We start from the raw sequence: 14,549 nt of genomic DNA, 5'->3' as shown, positions 1-14,549 counted from the left end.
TAGGACCCGATTCCGCACTCGGGTTGCGCACGCTAGGTGTGTGGGAGCGTTGGACCCCGTGATTGACAAAAGAGGGTGTTAGACCCCGTGTATATCGTATCCTAAAAATTCGGGCTCGACCCGCAATAAATAAATAGGAAAATAGACAAAACAGCTAAAGGAGACAAAGTAAATGAAATCCGACGAACGTGTGAACGCAAGAGAGTTGTGTCTTTTAATGTCGTGTTTACGTGATTAGCCGATTCGTGCAGGATTTCGATCAAAGCATATCCAAGTATTCACATGTGCACATGAATAAGCAAAATTAGTCACGACGGAATTTAATTTTGTCAATTTTTAAGTCCGAATAATTAATTAAACCAATTTTGATGTGTTTAACTGATTTAATTCCCTTATAGCCGGGTGAACATGAGATTGATTCATGTGTATTCATTCTCGCTTCAAAACAACCGGTTTTAATGTTGAGTCATTAAAATATTCCAATTCGTGCTTTTGTTAGTTTAATTAAAACAACAATTATTTTATTTTTTTGTCATTCTTTTCTTTATTTTCATTTTTCTTTCAATTTTTTGACACGACAATCATAAATTATCATTGCAATCATCAAATTTATTCACGAATTAAGACCTACGCATGTCGCTAAGTCGGGATAATATACCTAATTTCAATTTAAACCAAAAAACCAGGTGTTCAGACCGGATCGGGCGGTCTAAACAGTGCGGACCGATTGCAAGGGGGTGCTAGGCCTGTGAGTTGGGCCGAGCATGCGGAGGTCTGGGCCTCCTGCGTGGGTTGGGCCGAACGCGCGGGAGTTGGACCGCGGAAGGGCGCGCTGGGCTGGGAGCACGGGCGAGTTGGGCCGAATCTGTGGGCGAAACGGGTCGCGCGTTCCGGGCTGAACCCGAGCACAGTACTTGTACTGGTCGATGAATTTGCTCGAGAGGTCCGCTCACATGGGGATATCCGCGGCTTTTAGTGACATGTACCAGTCAAGAGCTGCTCTCGCCAAACTGTCCTGGAACGTGTGGATGACAAACTCTTCGTAGTCCCAGTACTGCAGCATCTTTCCTCTGTAGTGACGGAGATGGTGACGAGGGTCTGTTGTGCCGTTGTACCTTTGGAATTCAGGCACCTTAATCTTCGGGGGTAACCGCATACCTGGGAAAAGATTTCAATCGCCGTCGCCAGCATTGAGGCGGGAGTCGCCTGATTGTAAAACTCTGATGTTCTCTTCCATCTTCTTTAATCTCTGCTCCTGCTCGGCTTCCGTCTTCGGGGGACAATTTGTTGGTGGAGCTGCGAAGGCCGCCTGAGTTGGCGTGCCTGGTTCAGAGGCAAAGATATTTATGGGAGGTGGTGCTGGGTAGGAGAAGTTGATATAGGGTTGTGGAGCTTGGAATGGGAGAGGCTCGGATGTATAAACAGGAGAGTGGGGGCTCGGTGCCGGGAAGACCATCGGCGAAGGAGCTGTGTAGATTGGAGCCGGAGCTGGTATGGACATCGGCGACGGTGCTAGCATAGCTGGGTCCGACGGTGGGGGAGGAACGGCCGCCGGGAGCGTCATCGGTGGTGGAGGAATGTTGACCGGGTGGACTGCCAATGCGTGCATTGCGGGCGCTACGTGACTCTCCGGAGCATGGGTCGGTGGGACCCAAGGGTTCAGGTCGACCGTTGGCCCGTACCCCGGAGGCGGAGTAGAGCTCGAGGAGGCGTGGTTTGGGCCCTTAAGCAAGGCCATGAGCTCAGCCATGTCAGCAGCCATCTGGTTGATTGTACCCCTCAATGTGGTGATGTCACCTTCCAACGTGACGATGCGGGCACCATCAATGTAGGTGGAAGGTGCTCGAGCTTCCGGCGATGGGACTGGTGGCGAAACTGCTTCCGAGTGTGCCGGGGGCTTGCCTGCAGGGGTTGGTGGTGGCGGTGCATAAGTCATAGGCGGTTGAGAATAAACCGGCGTCGGTGGAGTGCTTTCCTCGAAACTAGCGGGTTGGTTGTTTTGTGCCATCCTCAATTGCCGACGTGTAGAATAACGGTGCGGCGCAAGTTATGGTTACCTGCGTCCCACATGTTTGTAAGTTGCAACGCAAGCAAGTTCTGCTAATCATATAAATGTGCAGAATAAATAGAGAGATGCGGTGTATGAGATGCATGGATTTTGAAAGCTAATGCCGTCATTCCCATTGATCCACAGGGTTCGAAAATACAATGTAATTTTGAAAAACAAGCCTTAAATCGATCTTTCACCGCGCTCGAGGCGCGAGCGACCACCGCCGTGGAAAACACCGGTTCCAGGCGAGGGCCTGGTGAAGATGTCTATCCTAAGGTGCATGTAAAGGTCTCCACGAGCCCTCTTCCTAGACTTTTCCAGGGAGGTGTTCACTCAAGCAAGCTCCTGATCGTGTCTCTATAACTTGGTGCGGGTCCGGGAGAACTCCCTTCCGGAAGTTAAGGTTAGTCGGTAAGTTCCTCATCTTTCTCAGCAGCTTACCGGCGAAGGTGATCAATTTTGCTGTTGGTGAAAATACCATGATGGCTGTGCTTGGAGTGAGGGATGTCCTAGCAAGTGTGTTGGTCTTGGTTTTAGGAGACTCAGTGGGATCCTCGTGTGCCGACAGACTTTGTCGAGACGCGAATCAAGAGACCAATTGCGGCGTCCCTTACCAAGATGGAAGGAATATCGACTTAGAACTCATCAATGCGAGTGACACCCTAATCTTTGAAAATTGCGTGAGCATGAGAAAATATAAATGTCCACGGCTTGATTAAAATTAGAAGGTGATATACATGTCTCTCGAAATGGGAAAAGACTCAAATGGCGCACAGGCCGACTCAATGGACTATTGTCGGAGCCGGGTTAGAAGCTTGCATGGAGGCTTGGCACAATGCATGATTTGGTGCTATAGGGACCGTGCTACCTAAGGATGGGGGTCCCCAATTCAAGGGTGTCAATTCCTTGAAACCGAGCGGGATTCTTTTCAAGGCCTAAGCGGCAGTCGAACTACGCGCCGTACCCCTACTTCGAAACCTTATTTAACCTATGCTCCTATTACTGGTGGTGGGACGCGACTCATAGGCACCTAGAAGCTAGTATGATATGCAATGCGTGTGCGGGACATAAAAGTGCGTAAAGTAGATAAGCAGAAAATTGCGGAAAGCGGTAAATAAACAAGCAAACAAAACAAGCGAGAACGAGCCCAAACCCTCTAAGTATCCCCAGTGGAGTCGTCAAACTGTGCGCACCAGAATTTCGTCTCGTCGGGGCACGCGTGCACGCGCCTATGCAACGCGGCTTAGGAGCGTTCACATTCCCGGGGACGCGCGACAGACGCAAGTGAGAAGGAGTCGTCACTTGCCATTTTACGACCCGAAGGTCGAGGGCCGGCAAGTTACCCGGGTCTAGGAGTACGGGGTACACCTAATTGCTAAGGCATATGGTCTGCGAAACCCAAGGTTCCGAATTCGGGGGTTCTGTTACATGCGAGCCTATATTTCGCACGCCCTATCGGTACTCTAGCTTGTCTAGGCTTGCCGTTTTAATTTAATTACCGCTTAATTGAGTTCCGCACATCTTACGCGTTTTGACACCGTAAATTCGAAGAACTACTCCGACCGGGATTCTTACATGAATAAATGTACTACATAAACCCTTACATTGTTCACTCAAATAAATAAAATACAAATTATAACAACTGAATCTTGGTCGGTTTGCGGTCGGTTATTATTCCACTCGTGGCTCACCGTGTGGTTTAAGTGACCGAAACTGAAATTAAAGCAACGCGAGCTCAAAGAGCCGAGGGTCGGGTCCAACTGAACCAACGAATGACGAAAGAATCACGTGACTCTCTCGATAGCCGTAGGATCGGTCGAGCTCCCGGATCATGTCCGGCCGCGACTTACTTACTCGATCCGAGTCGTCTTCCACATAGACACTATTAGAAGCGAAGCAGTAAGTCGAAACAGGACCCGATTCCGCACTCGGGTTGAGCACGCTAGGTGTGTAGGGGTGTTGGACCCCGTGATTGACAAAAGAGGGTGTTGGACCCCGTGTATATCGTATCCTAGGAATTCAGGCTCGACCTGCAATAAATAAACAGGAAAATGGATAAAACAGCGAAAGCAGACAAAGTAAATGAAATTCGATGAACGTGTGAACGCAAGAGAGTTGTGTCTTTTAATGTTGTGTTTACGTGATTAGTCGATTCGCGCAGGATTTCGATCAAAACATATCCAATTATTCACATGTGCACATGAATAAACAAATTAGTCATGATGGAATTTAATTTTGTCAATTTTTAAGTCCGAATAATTAATTAAACCAATTTTGATGTGTTTAACTGATTTAATTCCCTTAAAGCCGAGTGAACATGAGATTGATTCGTGTGCATTCATTCTCGCTTCAAAACAACCGGTTTTAATGTCGAGTAATTAAAATATTCCAATTCGTGCTTTTGTTGGTTTAATTAAAACAACAATTATTTTATTGTTTTTGTCATTATTTTCTTTATTTTCATTTTTGTTCAATTTTTCGACACGACAATCATAAATTACCATTGCAATCATCAAATTTATTCATGAATTAAGACCTACGCATGTCGCTAAGTCGGGAAAATATACCTAATTTTGATTTAAACCAGAAAACCAGGCGTTCAGACTGGACTGAGCGGTTTGAACAGTGCGGACCGGCTGCAAGGGGGCGCTGGGCCGGCGAGTTGGGCCGAGCGTGCGGAGGTCTGGGCCGCGCTCGTGGGTTGGGCCGAACGCGCGGGAGTTGGGCCGCGGAAGGGCGTGATGGGCCGAGAGCACGGGCGAGCTAGGCCGGGAGCTGGAGCTGGGCCGAATCTGCAGGCGAAATGGGTCGCGCGTTCCGGGTTGAACTCGAGGCGAGGCAGAACAGGTTGGACCGTCTCGGCTGGACTGGGCAGAGCGGGCTGGGCTGAATCTGCTGGGCTGGACCGTCACAAACCAAAAAAATAGGCCGAGCCCCTGAGAAGGAGGACGCCGGAGAAGACGAAGATGGGCGGAGAGGAGGGTTTTGACGGCCGAGAATGGCGGTTCCCGCCGCTAGGTGCCATCGATGACAGCACGGGAGGGCGCGAGAGAAGGCGGCGAGCGTTGCCTAGGCTATGCCGTGCTCGGGAAAGGCGTCACGAGGCTCGGATCGGTTGGGATCGAGAGGAATTTTGATTTCTTTTTTGGCGGGGTTTTTGAGTTTTCCGGCGAGGGATTTTTCGAGTTCAGTCGTCGGAAATCGGGGGAATTGAGAGGGGGAAATAGAGGGGTTTTGCTCCGGGGAGTGTCGCGAGTCCGTTCCTGGGGAAAAATTGGAACGAGAGGGAGAGATTTCGAGCGTGAGCCGAGACCTCTGAGTCGGGTGTCGAGAGAGCGAGAGAGAGGGAGCGGGTGGGGGAGATAGCGGCCTAGGGAACGTGATGGGGAAGCGAGCTGTGGCGTGTCGGGCGAACGTGTCAGTGGTGGCAGGCGGTCGCGGTGGGTTGGCAACCGCGGTGTGTCGGAGATGGCAGAGGGACGTCAGTGAAAGAAGAGAAGAAGAAGAGGGGGGAGAAGAGAAGAGAAGAGAAAGAAAGAACGGCGGGGGCGAAAAGGAAGAGGAAGAAAAGAAGAGGGGGCGAAGTGGAAAAAAAGAAAAAAACAGGGGCGAAAATGAAATGGTCAGAAACTTTTGACCAGCGTCAGACCGGTCTGTTGCAGATTTGACCGGTCTGACGCCGATCTGACCGGTCTGAGTGCGAATTTTTTTTGTAAAGAATTTGAATTTGACACGCGTAAAAATTAAAATTATCGTCTTTTCAATTGGATATCAAAAAATTATTTGAAATCGCCATTGCGCTCAAAAAAATTCAGGGATCGATATGTTATAAAAAATTATTTTTTAGCCTCGATAGTGACAAATGACGATTTTGCCCTCCTAATCTAGGGTGGACCAAAATGGGGTGCTGACATCTATCACCCCATTCCCCAATTTTATTAGCTTTTGCTAATGAGATAAGAAATCAAGTGGATTTGAAAATGGGATTGAACAATGGGTTAGAATAACAGGCCCAAAATGTTAGTATGGAAATATAAGGCTTGCACCATTGCAGTTCTTATGCGGTTTTTTCATTAAAACCATATCCTAAGCGCACCGTGGCGATTTTAAAATTGAAAATTGAATCTGCACCATTCATGTGGTGTGATTCTGCTGTTCAAAATGGGGTATAATTATTCGTGAATACAAAGTGCAGGAGATCCAAACCTACTTAATGGTCTTCGGGCCAAGGTAAAACCTTGTATGATCTAACGAAGAAAAGTATGCCCACTATATATAGTATTACTTGGAGCACAAATACGTTTCGAAGAGACACAAGAACAATTCAGAATTATTATAATTTGACTTTGACGTGTAATGGTTGGCAAAATCTGGCATGATATAGTTCATCTTCCGGGGATGTATTCATGAGATTTCTTGAAGAATTATCCACGATATTTTTCATCTTATTTACATTGTTCAAAAACTGGTGAATGGTCAGTTGACCAAATATCTATATGGACTCTATATTCTCGCCTAATCGAATCATCAACAAAACATTTGTCAGGATATAATTTTTATGGTGTGTACAAAATATATGGTGTCGCATAATCCTTCGCCGGCATGACATCTAAAGACCCAGATAGGAGACCAGCCTCGGCTATTCGGCAAAGTTACGATTTCACACGAAGAGGTCAACCCTCGAAATCATTTCTTATGAATGCATACGAGGTGTGTGGCCATAAAAATTGCTCAAGAAGATTTTGCAATTAATATGTGCAACCAGAGGAAATTGCGCACCAAGTCTCCATCTTTCACAATCTTTGGGCACAGGGAAGCTAAAGTGGCGATATAGTTGGTCTAACAATGTGGTGAAGAGAGAGTGAGAAATTGAAAGAAATTAGTGGGATTGTTCGAATGATGACGCAATCATGCACTTATTCCCTCTTTCTCCTCTCCTACACCACTAGTAGATACATAGAAGTAGACGCATTCCCCCACATCCCCGAAACCTGACCCATCATCTTCTTAAACCTATCAATTATCATCATTTCATATTGTTAATAAAATAATAATGGAATGTTCACTAAACGCACTAACATAATTTTAATCTCCCATTTTATTTTTGATCGCAAAGGAAAAACATGAACGTGCTAACTGAAAAGATATAGGAAATTTTCGGAATCTAAATACTTGAAACACGCGCCGTCTATTAAACGTTCACACAAAAATATTCATTGTCTTCTTCTCTTATCAATTAAAAGTTGAGGCATGCTATGAAAGGATAAATTGCACTGGTAATCTAAAATGTTTTACAAATGTTTCATTATGGTCTAAAAATATTTTTTCTCTACATGACGGTACAAAATGTTTCAAAGTTGTTTCATGATAGTATAAATCGTCAACTCGAACTTGACGCCGTCAAGCCGACGCTGACGTGGCTACTACGTGTCACCTCCTTACTGACAGGCCGAAAAATTTTAAATAATTCTAAAATTTTTAAAATTTTAAAACTTTTAAAAATAATTTTAATATTAAATTTTAATTTTTAATTTTTTTACAAAATTATTTAAAATTATTTTTAAAAATAAAAAAATTATTAACATTTTAAAAATAAATTTAAAATTTTCAAAATTTAAAATAATTTTTTTTTTTTTTTTCTAAAATTTTACTCTTTTTTGTATTTTTTAATTATTTTTTGTATTTTTTAAAAATAATTTTCAAATTTTCAAATTTTCAAAATTTTAAAATATATTTTTTTTTTTTCAAAATTTTTACTCTTTTTTTGTATTTTTTTAATTATTTTTTGTATTTTTTATGACTTTTTAAAATTTTATTGTCTCTTAAATGACGTGGCGCACTATGATTGGTTCCACGTAACAAAAGTGACACATAGGACGTGCCACGTCAGCAAAATGTTAACGGCGTTAGGACCAATTGACGATTTGTACTATCATGAAATAATTTTGAAACATTTTGTACCATCATGTAGCGAAAAAAACTTTTTTGACCATAATGAAACATTTGTAAAATATTTTGGACCACCAGTGCAATTTACCATGCTATGAAAATATACCATGACTCTTTTCTTGAAACCGTCAAGCCGTCTTTTTAGCAAGCTCGAAGAATTTAATTCTTGACAGGAGATTCTTATATTTTTTTTTCTATCAATATCTCTCCGAATTTATTAACATTTTATATATGTAAGAGATTAAAAGAATCTTTCCCATTCTATGTTTTAAGATATCGATAAGATGCTGAATATTTTCTAAAAAAAAAAAGAGATAAAATGCGATGACCTTTATTGAGATTTAGAGAAATAACAGTTAATGTATTTAATTCCATTTGATTTATTTGACCAATATATTTGGTTAGAAAAAATACCAATTGGAATCACAAGTTTTAGATTATTTTTTTCCCTTTTAAGGCCATACAATTACTCTCAACGCCATTGCTTTCTTCCACGCCTTTAAATGTAACAAAGCCTAAAGAAAGTGAACATGGAAGTCGAGTAGAAGGGTTGTGGGCCTTCACACCATCTTGCCTGAGCGATGGTGGCTAGCCTTGAGATCTTTATTTTCACTAATAAGAAAGAGAGGAGGAAGAGAGGGGTGGTGGGGCCACCATCACAATGGAGGTCACTGTTAACCTCTCAGGTCATTGGCAACCTAGAATAGGACTGCAGTGACCGAGGTCTAGCCATGATAATGAGAATGTACTTTAAATTTTTCTTCAAATCCTCAACTCGTCTTTACGACTAGCTCGAAAAATTTAACTCTTGATAGGAGATTCTTAATGCTACGTTTGGTTTCACAGTTAAAATCATAAAAATTTTAATTTTAATTTTAACTTAACACATTATAAAAAAAATACATATTTCTCAAGTAAAAAATTTGAACTTTAATTTTAACTCAACACATTAAACAATCAATATCAAAATTACTTTAACTCTGAAACCAAACACACCATTATTGTTTTCCATTTCTATCAATATTTATTAGGATTTATTAACATTTTATGTTTGTAAAAGATTGAAAGAATCGTTCCCCATTCTATGTACTAAGGTATCGCTAAGGTGTTGAATATTTTCTTAAAAAAATAGCAAACTGTGATGACTTGCCTTGAGATATGGAGAAATAACACTCAACACATTTAATCTCATTTGACTTATTTGGCCAAAACATTTTTGGGGAAATACCCATTGGGATCATAAGTTTTGGATCATTGTTATCAGAACCGGACCGGACCGGCCGGTTCGACCGGTCGGACCGGGAACCGGCACCAAGTCCGGTCCGGTTCGCCTAAAAACCGAAATGGCAGCTTTGAACCGCCGGACCCATTGAACCGGCCGGTTTTAAGCAAAATTTCATTAAACCGGCCGGTTCTATGGGTTTTTATGGGTTTCCTATTTAATGTAAAAATTGATTGGTTGTGTAAAGATTTGAATTCATGACCTCTTGCTTTTCATATTAGCATACTACCAACCAAGCCACCACCACTTTTTTGTTCTTTTAACTCTACTTTTAAGTACTTATTAAAATAAAATATTTATTTTGAAGTAAGAAATATTAAATATAGATACTTTCTTATACTATTGTTATATTTCTTTAAAATCATCATACTTTTATCTTAATTATCATAATTTTTTTAATAATATGAATATTTATTTTATTTTAAATAAACGAGCGGTTCGACCCATCGAACCCCCGGTTGGACCCATAAACCCATGACCCCGTACCCCTTCCGGTTCATCATCCGGTCCGGTTATGATAACACTGTTTTGGATCATTCTTTTTCTTTTTAAAACCATACAATTACTTTTTACTAAATAAGACCACTTTATTACACGTTATTTTTAAAATGTATTCTTCAATTTTAGAAATAAAAATTAAAAATCAAACAAAAAAGAAGAAGATTGTCACAGAGAGAGGAAAAAGGCATCCAACACCGTTATTTACAGCGGTGGTCATCAACGGCATACCATTGTGGTCCTATAACTATGTTACGCAGTATAAGCAGTTCAAAAAATGATGAGATTATTTCTGAATATGATTTCTCAATGTATTATTGCCATCCTTGGTGATCGGCTCCAGCCACCATAGCCCCTGGCTGGAGAGAGTCTGAGTAATTTCAGAACTCATTTAGCTTTAGCTTTTATCTTGTGATTAACTTCAAATATGGGCTGGATTGGGTTTGTGGACTCAATGGTCCATCGAGCTTTTAGTAAAATGTATAAAGGTTGTAAGACGAATATGAAAAAAAATCCAGTATACGTAATATTTGATTCGGTTTGACTTTTATTGATTTTTAACTCTATAAAGTGAAAACCAAATTGGAGCAAAAAGTTTCAACAAAATTGCACCGCAGCCAAATCATGTTTTCGGATATTAATCCGTTCAGTTTTACAATTCCTTTTTAACTTTATTCCACTTAACTCAATTTATCTTTAATTCAACAACACAATTACTACTTTTCTCTTTTCTTCAATTTTTTTAACCATTTAATTTAATTTTTAATATTAAATTCTCTCAACTATTCATTACTTTTTCCACAATTTAACGATACAATCATTACTTTTTCTTAACTATTCATTACTTTTTTCACATTTTTTCTCATAATTCAATAATATGATCATTACAATTCAATTAAAATCAAAACTTAATTTTACTCAATTTTTAAACCAAACACAACAGTTATTCGAATTGATTTTGGTTAGGTTTTTCAATATTTTCTAATAACTTTGGCAGTCCTAGTTGGACGATGTCGGGCCACCACCTTTCCTTCCTCCCTTTATTTGTCTTCTCCGTAAGAAGGTTTCAGATTTTTTTATTTTATTAATTTTTGTTTCTCAAATAAAAAAATATTTTGAAAATAAGAAAGGTTTTATACTAACATTTTTATGTAATTTGGGACTTATTCTATAAAAACGTGACTATTTCGTCTTATAAAGAAAATATTCAAAAGTTATGATCCCAATTGTTATTGAACAATAACGATTCGATCAAATAAGTCAAATGCGCTTAAGTGCATATTTTATTAATAAATAGGATTAAGTGTTATTTCTTCAAAATTCAAGGGAGGTCATTGCATTTTACTCAATGTTTTATCCATTGCGAATAAAGTGTTATAAACAAATTGAAAAAGAAAAGTTCTTTAAGATAATTAGAACATTTCTTCGTAAAAAATTGAACTAAATTCTAATTAGTTTTTTACATATTAACCCAAAACAGGGGCATGGATCTGGTTCTTTTTATTAAATTTGGCGCTTTAGTATGACGGAAATTCTACCGTATTCTTGGCCTTAATTAATGCTTAGATAATGATTTTCCCATTATGATGGAAATTCTACCGGATTCTCAGCCTTAATTAAAGCTTAAATTTGATTTTCCCAGTCCACGCCTTGGCCGAGGCCTCGTAGTAGTCGAAAATTGATCACCATACTAGCTAATTTTTCATCCTTCAACTCATATATGGTCATGGCATTCGTAATATAAATTTCCCTTATTTCTTGGTTGATATCGTCATCACAAGGGTATTTGATTGCGTAGGTAAAAAGTTGGTCGTCAGCAGCCACCAACAGAGCATCTTCACCCTTCACTTTACGCAATAAACGAATAAAAATCTGGGAACACCACATAATCGGAAAAAAAAATCTGGGAACACCAAAAAAAATAAATAGCCACTGCAAAATAACTCAAGAATTGCAACTCGAATTGATTCAGGTAATTTGGCACATATTTTTCTTAACTATGGGCTCATATTCGAGTATTATAAATAGAGAAAATTCATAATCGAGAAGGAGCTTTATTATTTATTAGACTGACATGAATCGAATCTGAATTAATCGATTTTCATTGACTTTTTGGAAATTAGGCAGTGAAAACGCAAAAAGAACTCAAGAATTGCAAAAGGTAATCGACACATAAACATGTGTATATTAAACGCACGTCAATAGAACCGGGGAGAGTTATCGAACCATATCACTTCTAACCGCAAGTATGTGTCTTAAACTTGACAACTTCATCCTCACGTTAGATGTGTTAGATATATTATAGTTATGAGACTTGGACATCAAATATTGTCATAATCAAAGTAGTATTGATTTACATCCTCTGTCGATGATGACTTGGATCTCTACGTACTCTGGATTTTATTTTGCAAACGTTCGTAACATATATTTGTTCTTCTGAAGGCTTAATATGATTCAAATCTAAAGAGATATATAAGTTATGTTAGGCAAGTGCGTAATGGAAGTGCAATGCCCGAAAGCACTATGATATACTTTATACTGACAAGATTGACAACATATGAAACAAGGGAGGTGCCAATCTCTCAATTCCGGACATTATCGTATAAGAAATCATCAAAATTCATGTAATAGGCAATTGCATTTCACACAACAAAGGGATGAATCTTGCTTCATGAAACTCGTTGGAGGAAATTTCTTTAAATTTACATTTTCGTAAAGATTTTTAATACCTAATATGATCGATATAAGGTGTTTGACAATGAATGGAGTGGTCGGACGTTGTTGCAGTTGGAATAGACTATTTGGCAACTTTCCTGCAACTGCAACACCTTCTTGTAGTTGTAGCAACCAAAAGCTAAATAATGGATCCGGACAATCAACTTTTGTTCTGCATTTTAATTAAAAATGAGACTTAACTATCGATTATACCTTATTAATTAAAATATTAATAGAGCTAATTTTAGCATAATAGAGCTAATTTTAGCATATTAGGAGAGAGTGCCTAGATATAAATAGAGAGTTCGTCAAAGTGGGTCGGTTTAAATTGTTCGGTACTTCTCTTTTTTCTTGAGCAATCTATTGGATTTAGGTTTCTTGAGTAAATAAAAGTCACAATTGACAGAGTTTAATTCTTAATGAATCGAAATTTATTAGAGTTTCGGATACCTAATAGTGCATACAAAAGAAAAACATGAATTTTATTAATTAATTACTGAATATATATATATATATATATATATGAATTTTGAAATCCTCTCATTAACCTTTCAACATTCTTATCTCACTTTACCATATCAAAAAAGTAAGACAAGTGGATCATCATCACGCATTATAAGCATCCTACACTCTTTTTAGTTACTATACTCAAGCTAAACACTATATAATAAATGGGTAGAAAAATAAGAATGCACTTGAAAAGAAATATAAAAAGTTGTATTTGAAAATTTGAGTATTACTAGTCATTTGATTATATAATACCCAATCAGAATGGTTAAAAGTGAGAAATTAGCCTTATACGCTTATAAATTTTCACTTACAAGTATTTTGATTGATTTTTGGATGAGTAACACTTAAATCAATATTTTTTCTGAAAATTTATGCGTGAGGAGAATTAGAAAGACAAGAAAAGTTATGGAGCGGAAAAACTTGAAAAGGGGAAAAGAAGAAAAAAACATATTGGCGTCGACAGCGAACACACTTTTATTATTCTCCAACTTTTGGTCTTTTTGTTAATCTTTCACGATTTTGCTAGTTCGGTCCGAATGTTACCTTTTTGTTTACGGATGCTGAAGTGATATTTTTTAAATTAAAAGTAATTTTAAAATAATAAATAAGTAAAATGAAAAATAAAAATAGAAAAGAGGCAGAACTATTGGAAAGGAGAGGTCCGGGGTGGCGTGCACCCGTTAGCCATCATACTTTTGATTTAGGTCACGTTAGCAAGATCACACCTCCCCGACAATCTGAATTTGCAAGGTGGTGGCTAAAGGGACACCTCGACCCTTTAATTTCCCCCAATTTGAGAGTCTCACTGGTGGGCATCCCATCGGCCACCGTTCTCGCACAGGTCACGTAGATTCAGCTCTAATCCGATTCATCCCTTGTTCGACTTTCAGGTCGTTTATGATGAACCAACATTTCCTAAGATTACCTTTCACGAGCTCCCAACAATTTTTTTACGTTGATGATGAGAAGGGTAAATTGCACCGGTGGTCCAAAATGTTTTACGAATGTTTTATGATGGTCCAAAAAGTTTTTTTCGCTATATGATGGTACAAAATGTTTCAAAGTTATTTCATGATGGTACAAACCGTCAACTCGAGCTTGACGCCGTCAAGCCGACGCTGACGTGGCTACTACGTGTCACCTCCTTGCTGATGTGGCCGAAAAATTTTAAATAATTCTAAAAATTTTAAAATTTTAAAATTTTAAAAATAATTTTAAATTTTAAAAAATTTTAAAAATAATTTTAAACTTTTAATTTAAAATTTAAAATAATTTTAATATTAAATTTAAAATAATTTTAATATTAAATTTAAAATTTTTATAAAATTATTTAAAATTATTTTTAAAAATAAAAAAATTATTTAAGAAATTTAAAAATTTAAAAAATTTAAAAAATTTTAAAATAATTAAAATAATTTTAAAATTTTCAAAATTTTAAAAAATATTTTTTTTTCTAAATTTTTACTCTTTTTTGTATTTTTTATTATTTTTTTAAAAAATAAAAAATATTTTAAAAATTTTAAAAATAATTTTAAAATTTTCAAA

At 38.4% G+C, this 14,549-nt stretch overlaps 1 protein-coding gene across 1 annotated transcript; it reads right to left on the bottom strand.

Moving 5' to 3' along the window:
• Window positions 1-1,171: 1,171 nt before the first annotated feature.
• Window positions 1,172-2,008, bottom strand: LOC116200421 (pollen-specific leucine-rich repeat extensin-like protein 4). The gene has a single exon (XM_031531267.1). The coding sequence runs from the start codon at window positions 2,006-2,008 to the stop codon at window positions 1,172-1,174; it is 837 nt and encodes a 278-aa protein (XP_031387127.1).
• Window positions 2,009-14,549: the final 12,541 nt, after the last annotated feature.

Source organism: Punica granatum, chromosome 3 (genome assembly GCF_007655135.1).
Source record: "Punica granatum isolate Tunisia-2019 chromosome 3, ASM765513v2, whole genome shotgun sequence".
NCBI classification, from domain to species: Eukaryota; Viridiplantae; Streptophyta; class Magnoliopsida; order Myrtales; family Lythraceae; genus Punica; species Punica granatum.
This window is presented reverse-complemented; position numbering and strand designations above follow the sequence as displayed.

Excerpts from the sequence above, each read along its gene's own strand:
- LOC116200421 (XM_031531267.1), bottom strand. The coding sequence starts at position 2,008 with ATGGCACAAAACAACCAACCCGCTAGTTTCGAGGAAAGCACTCCACCG.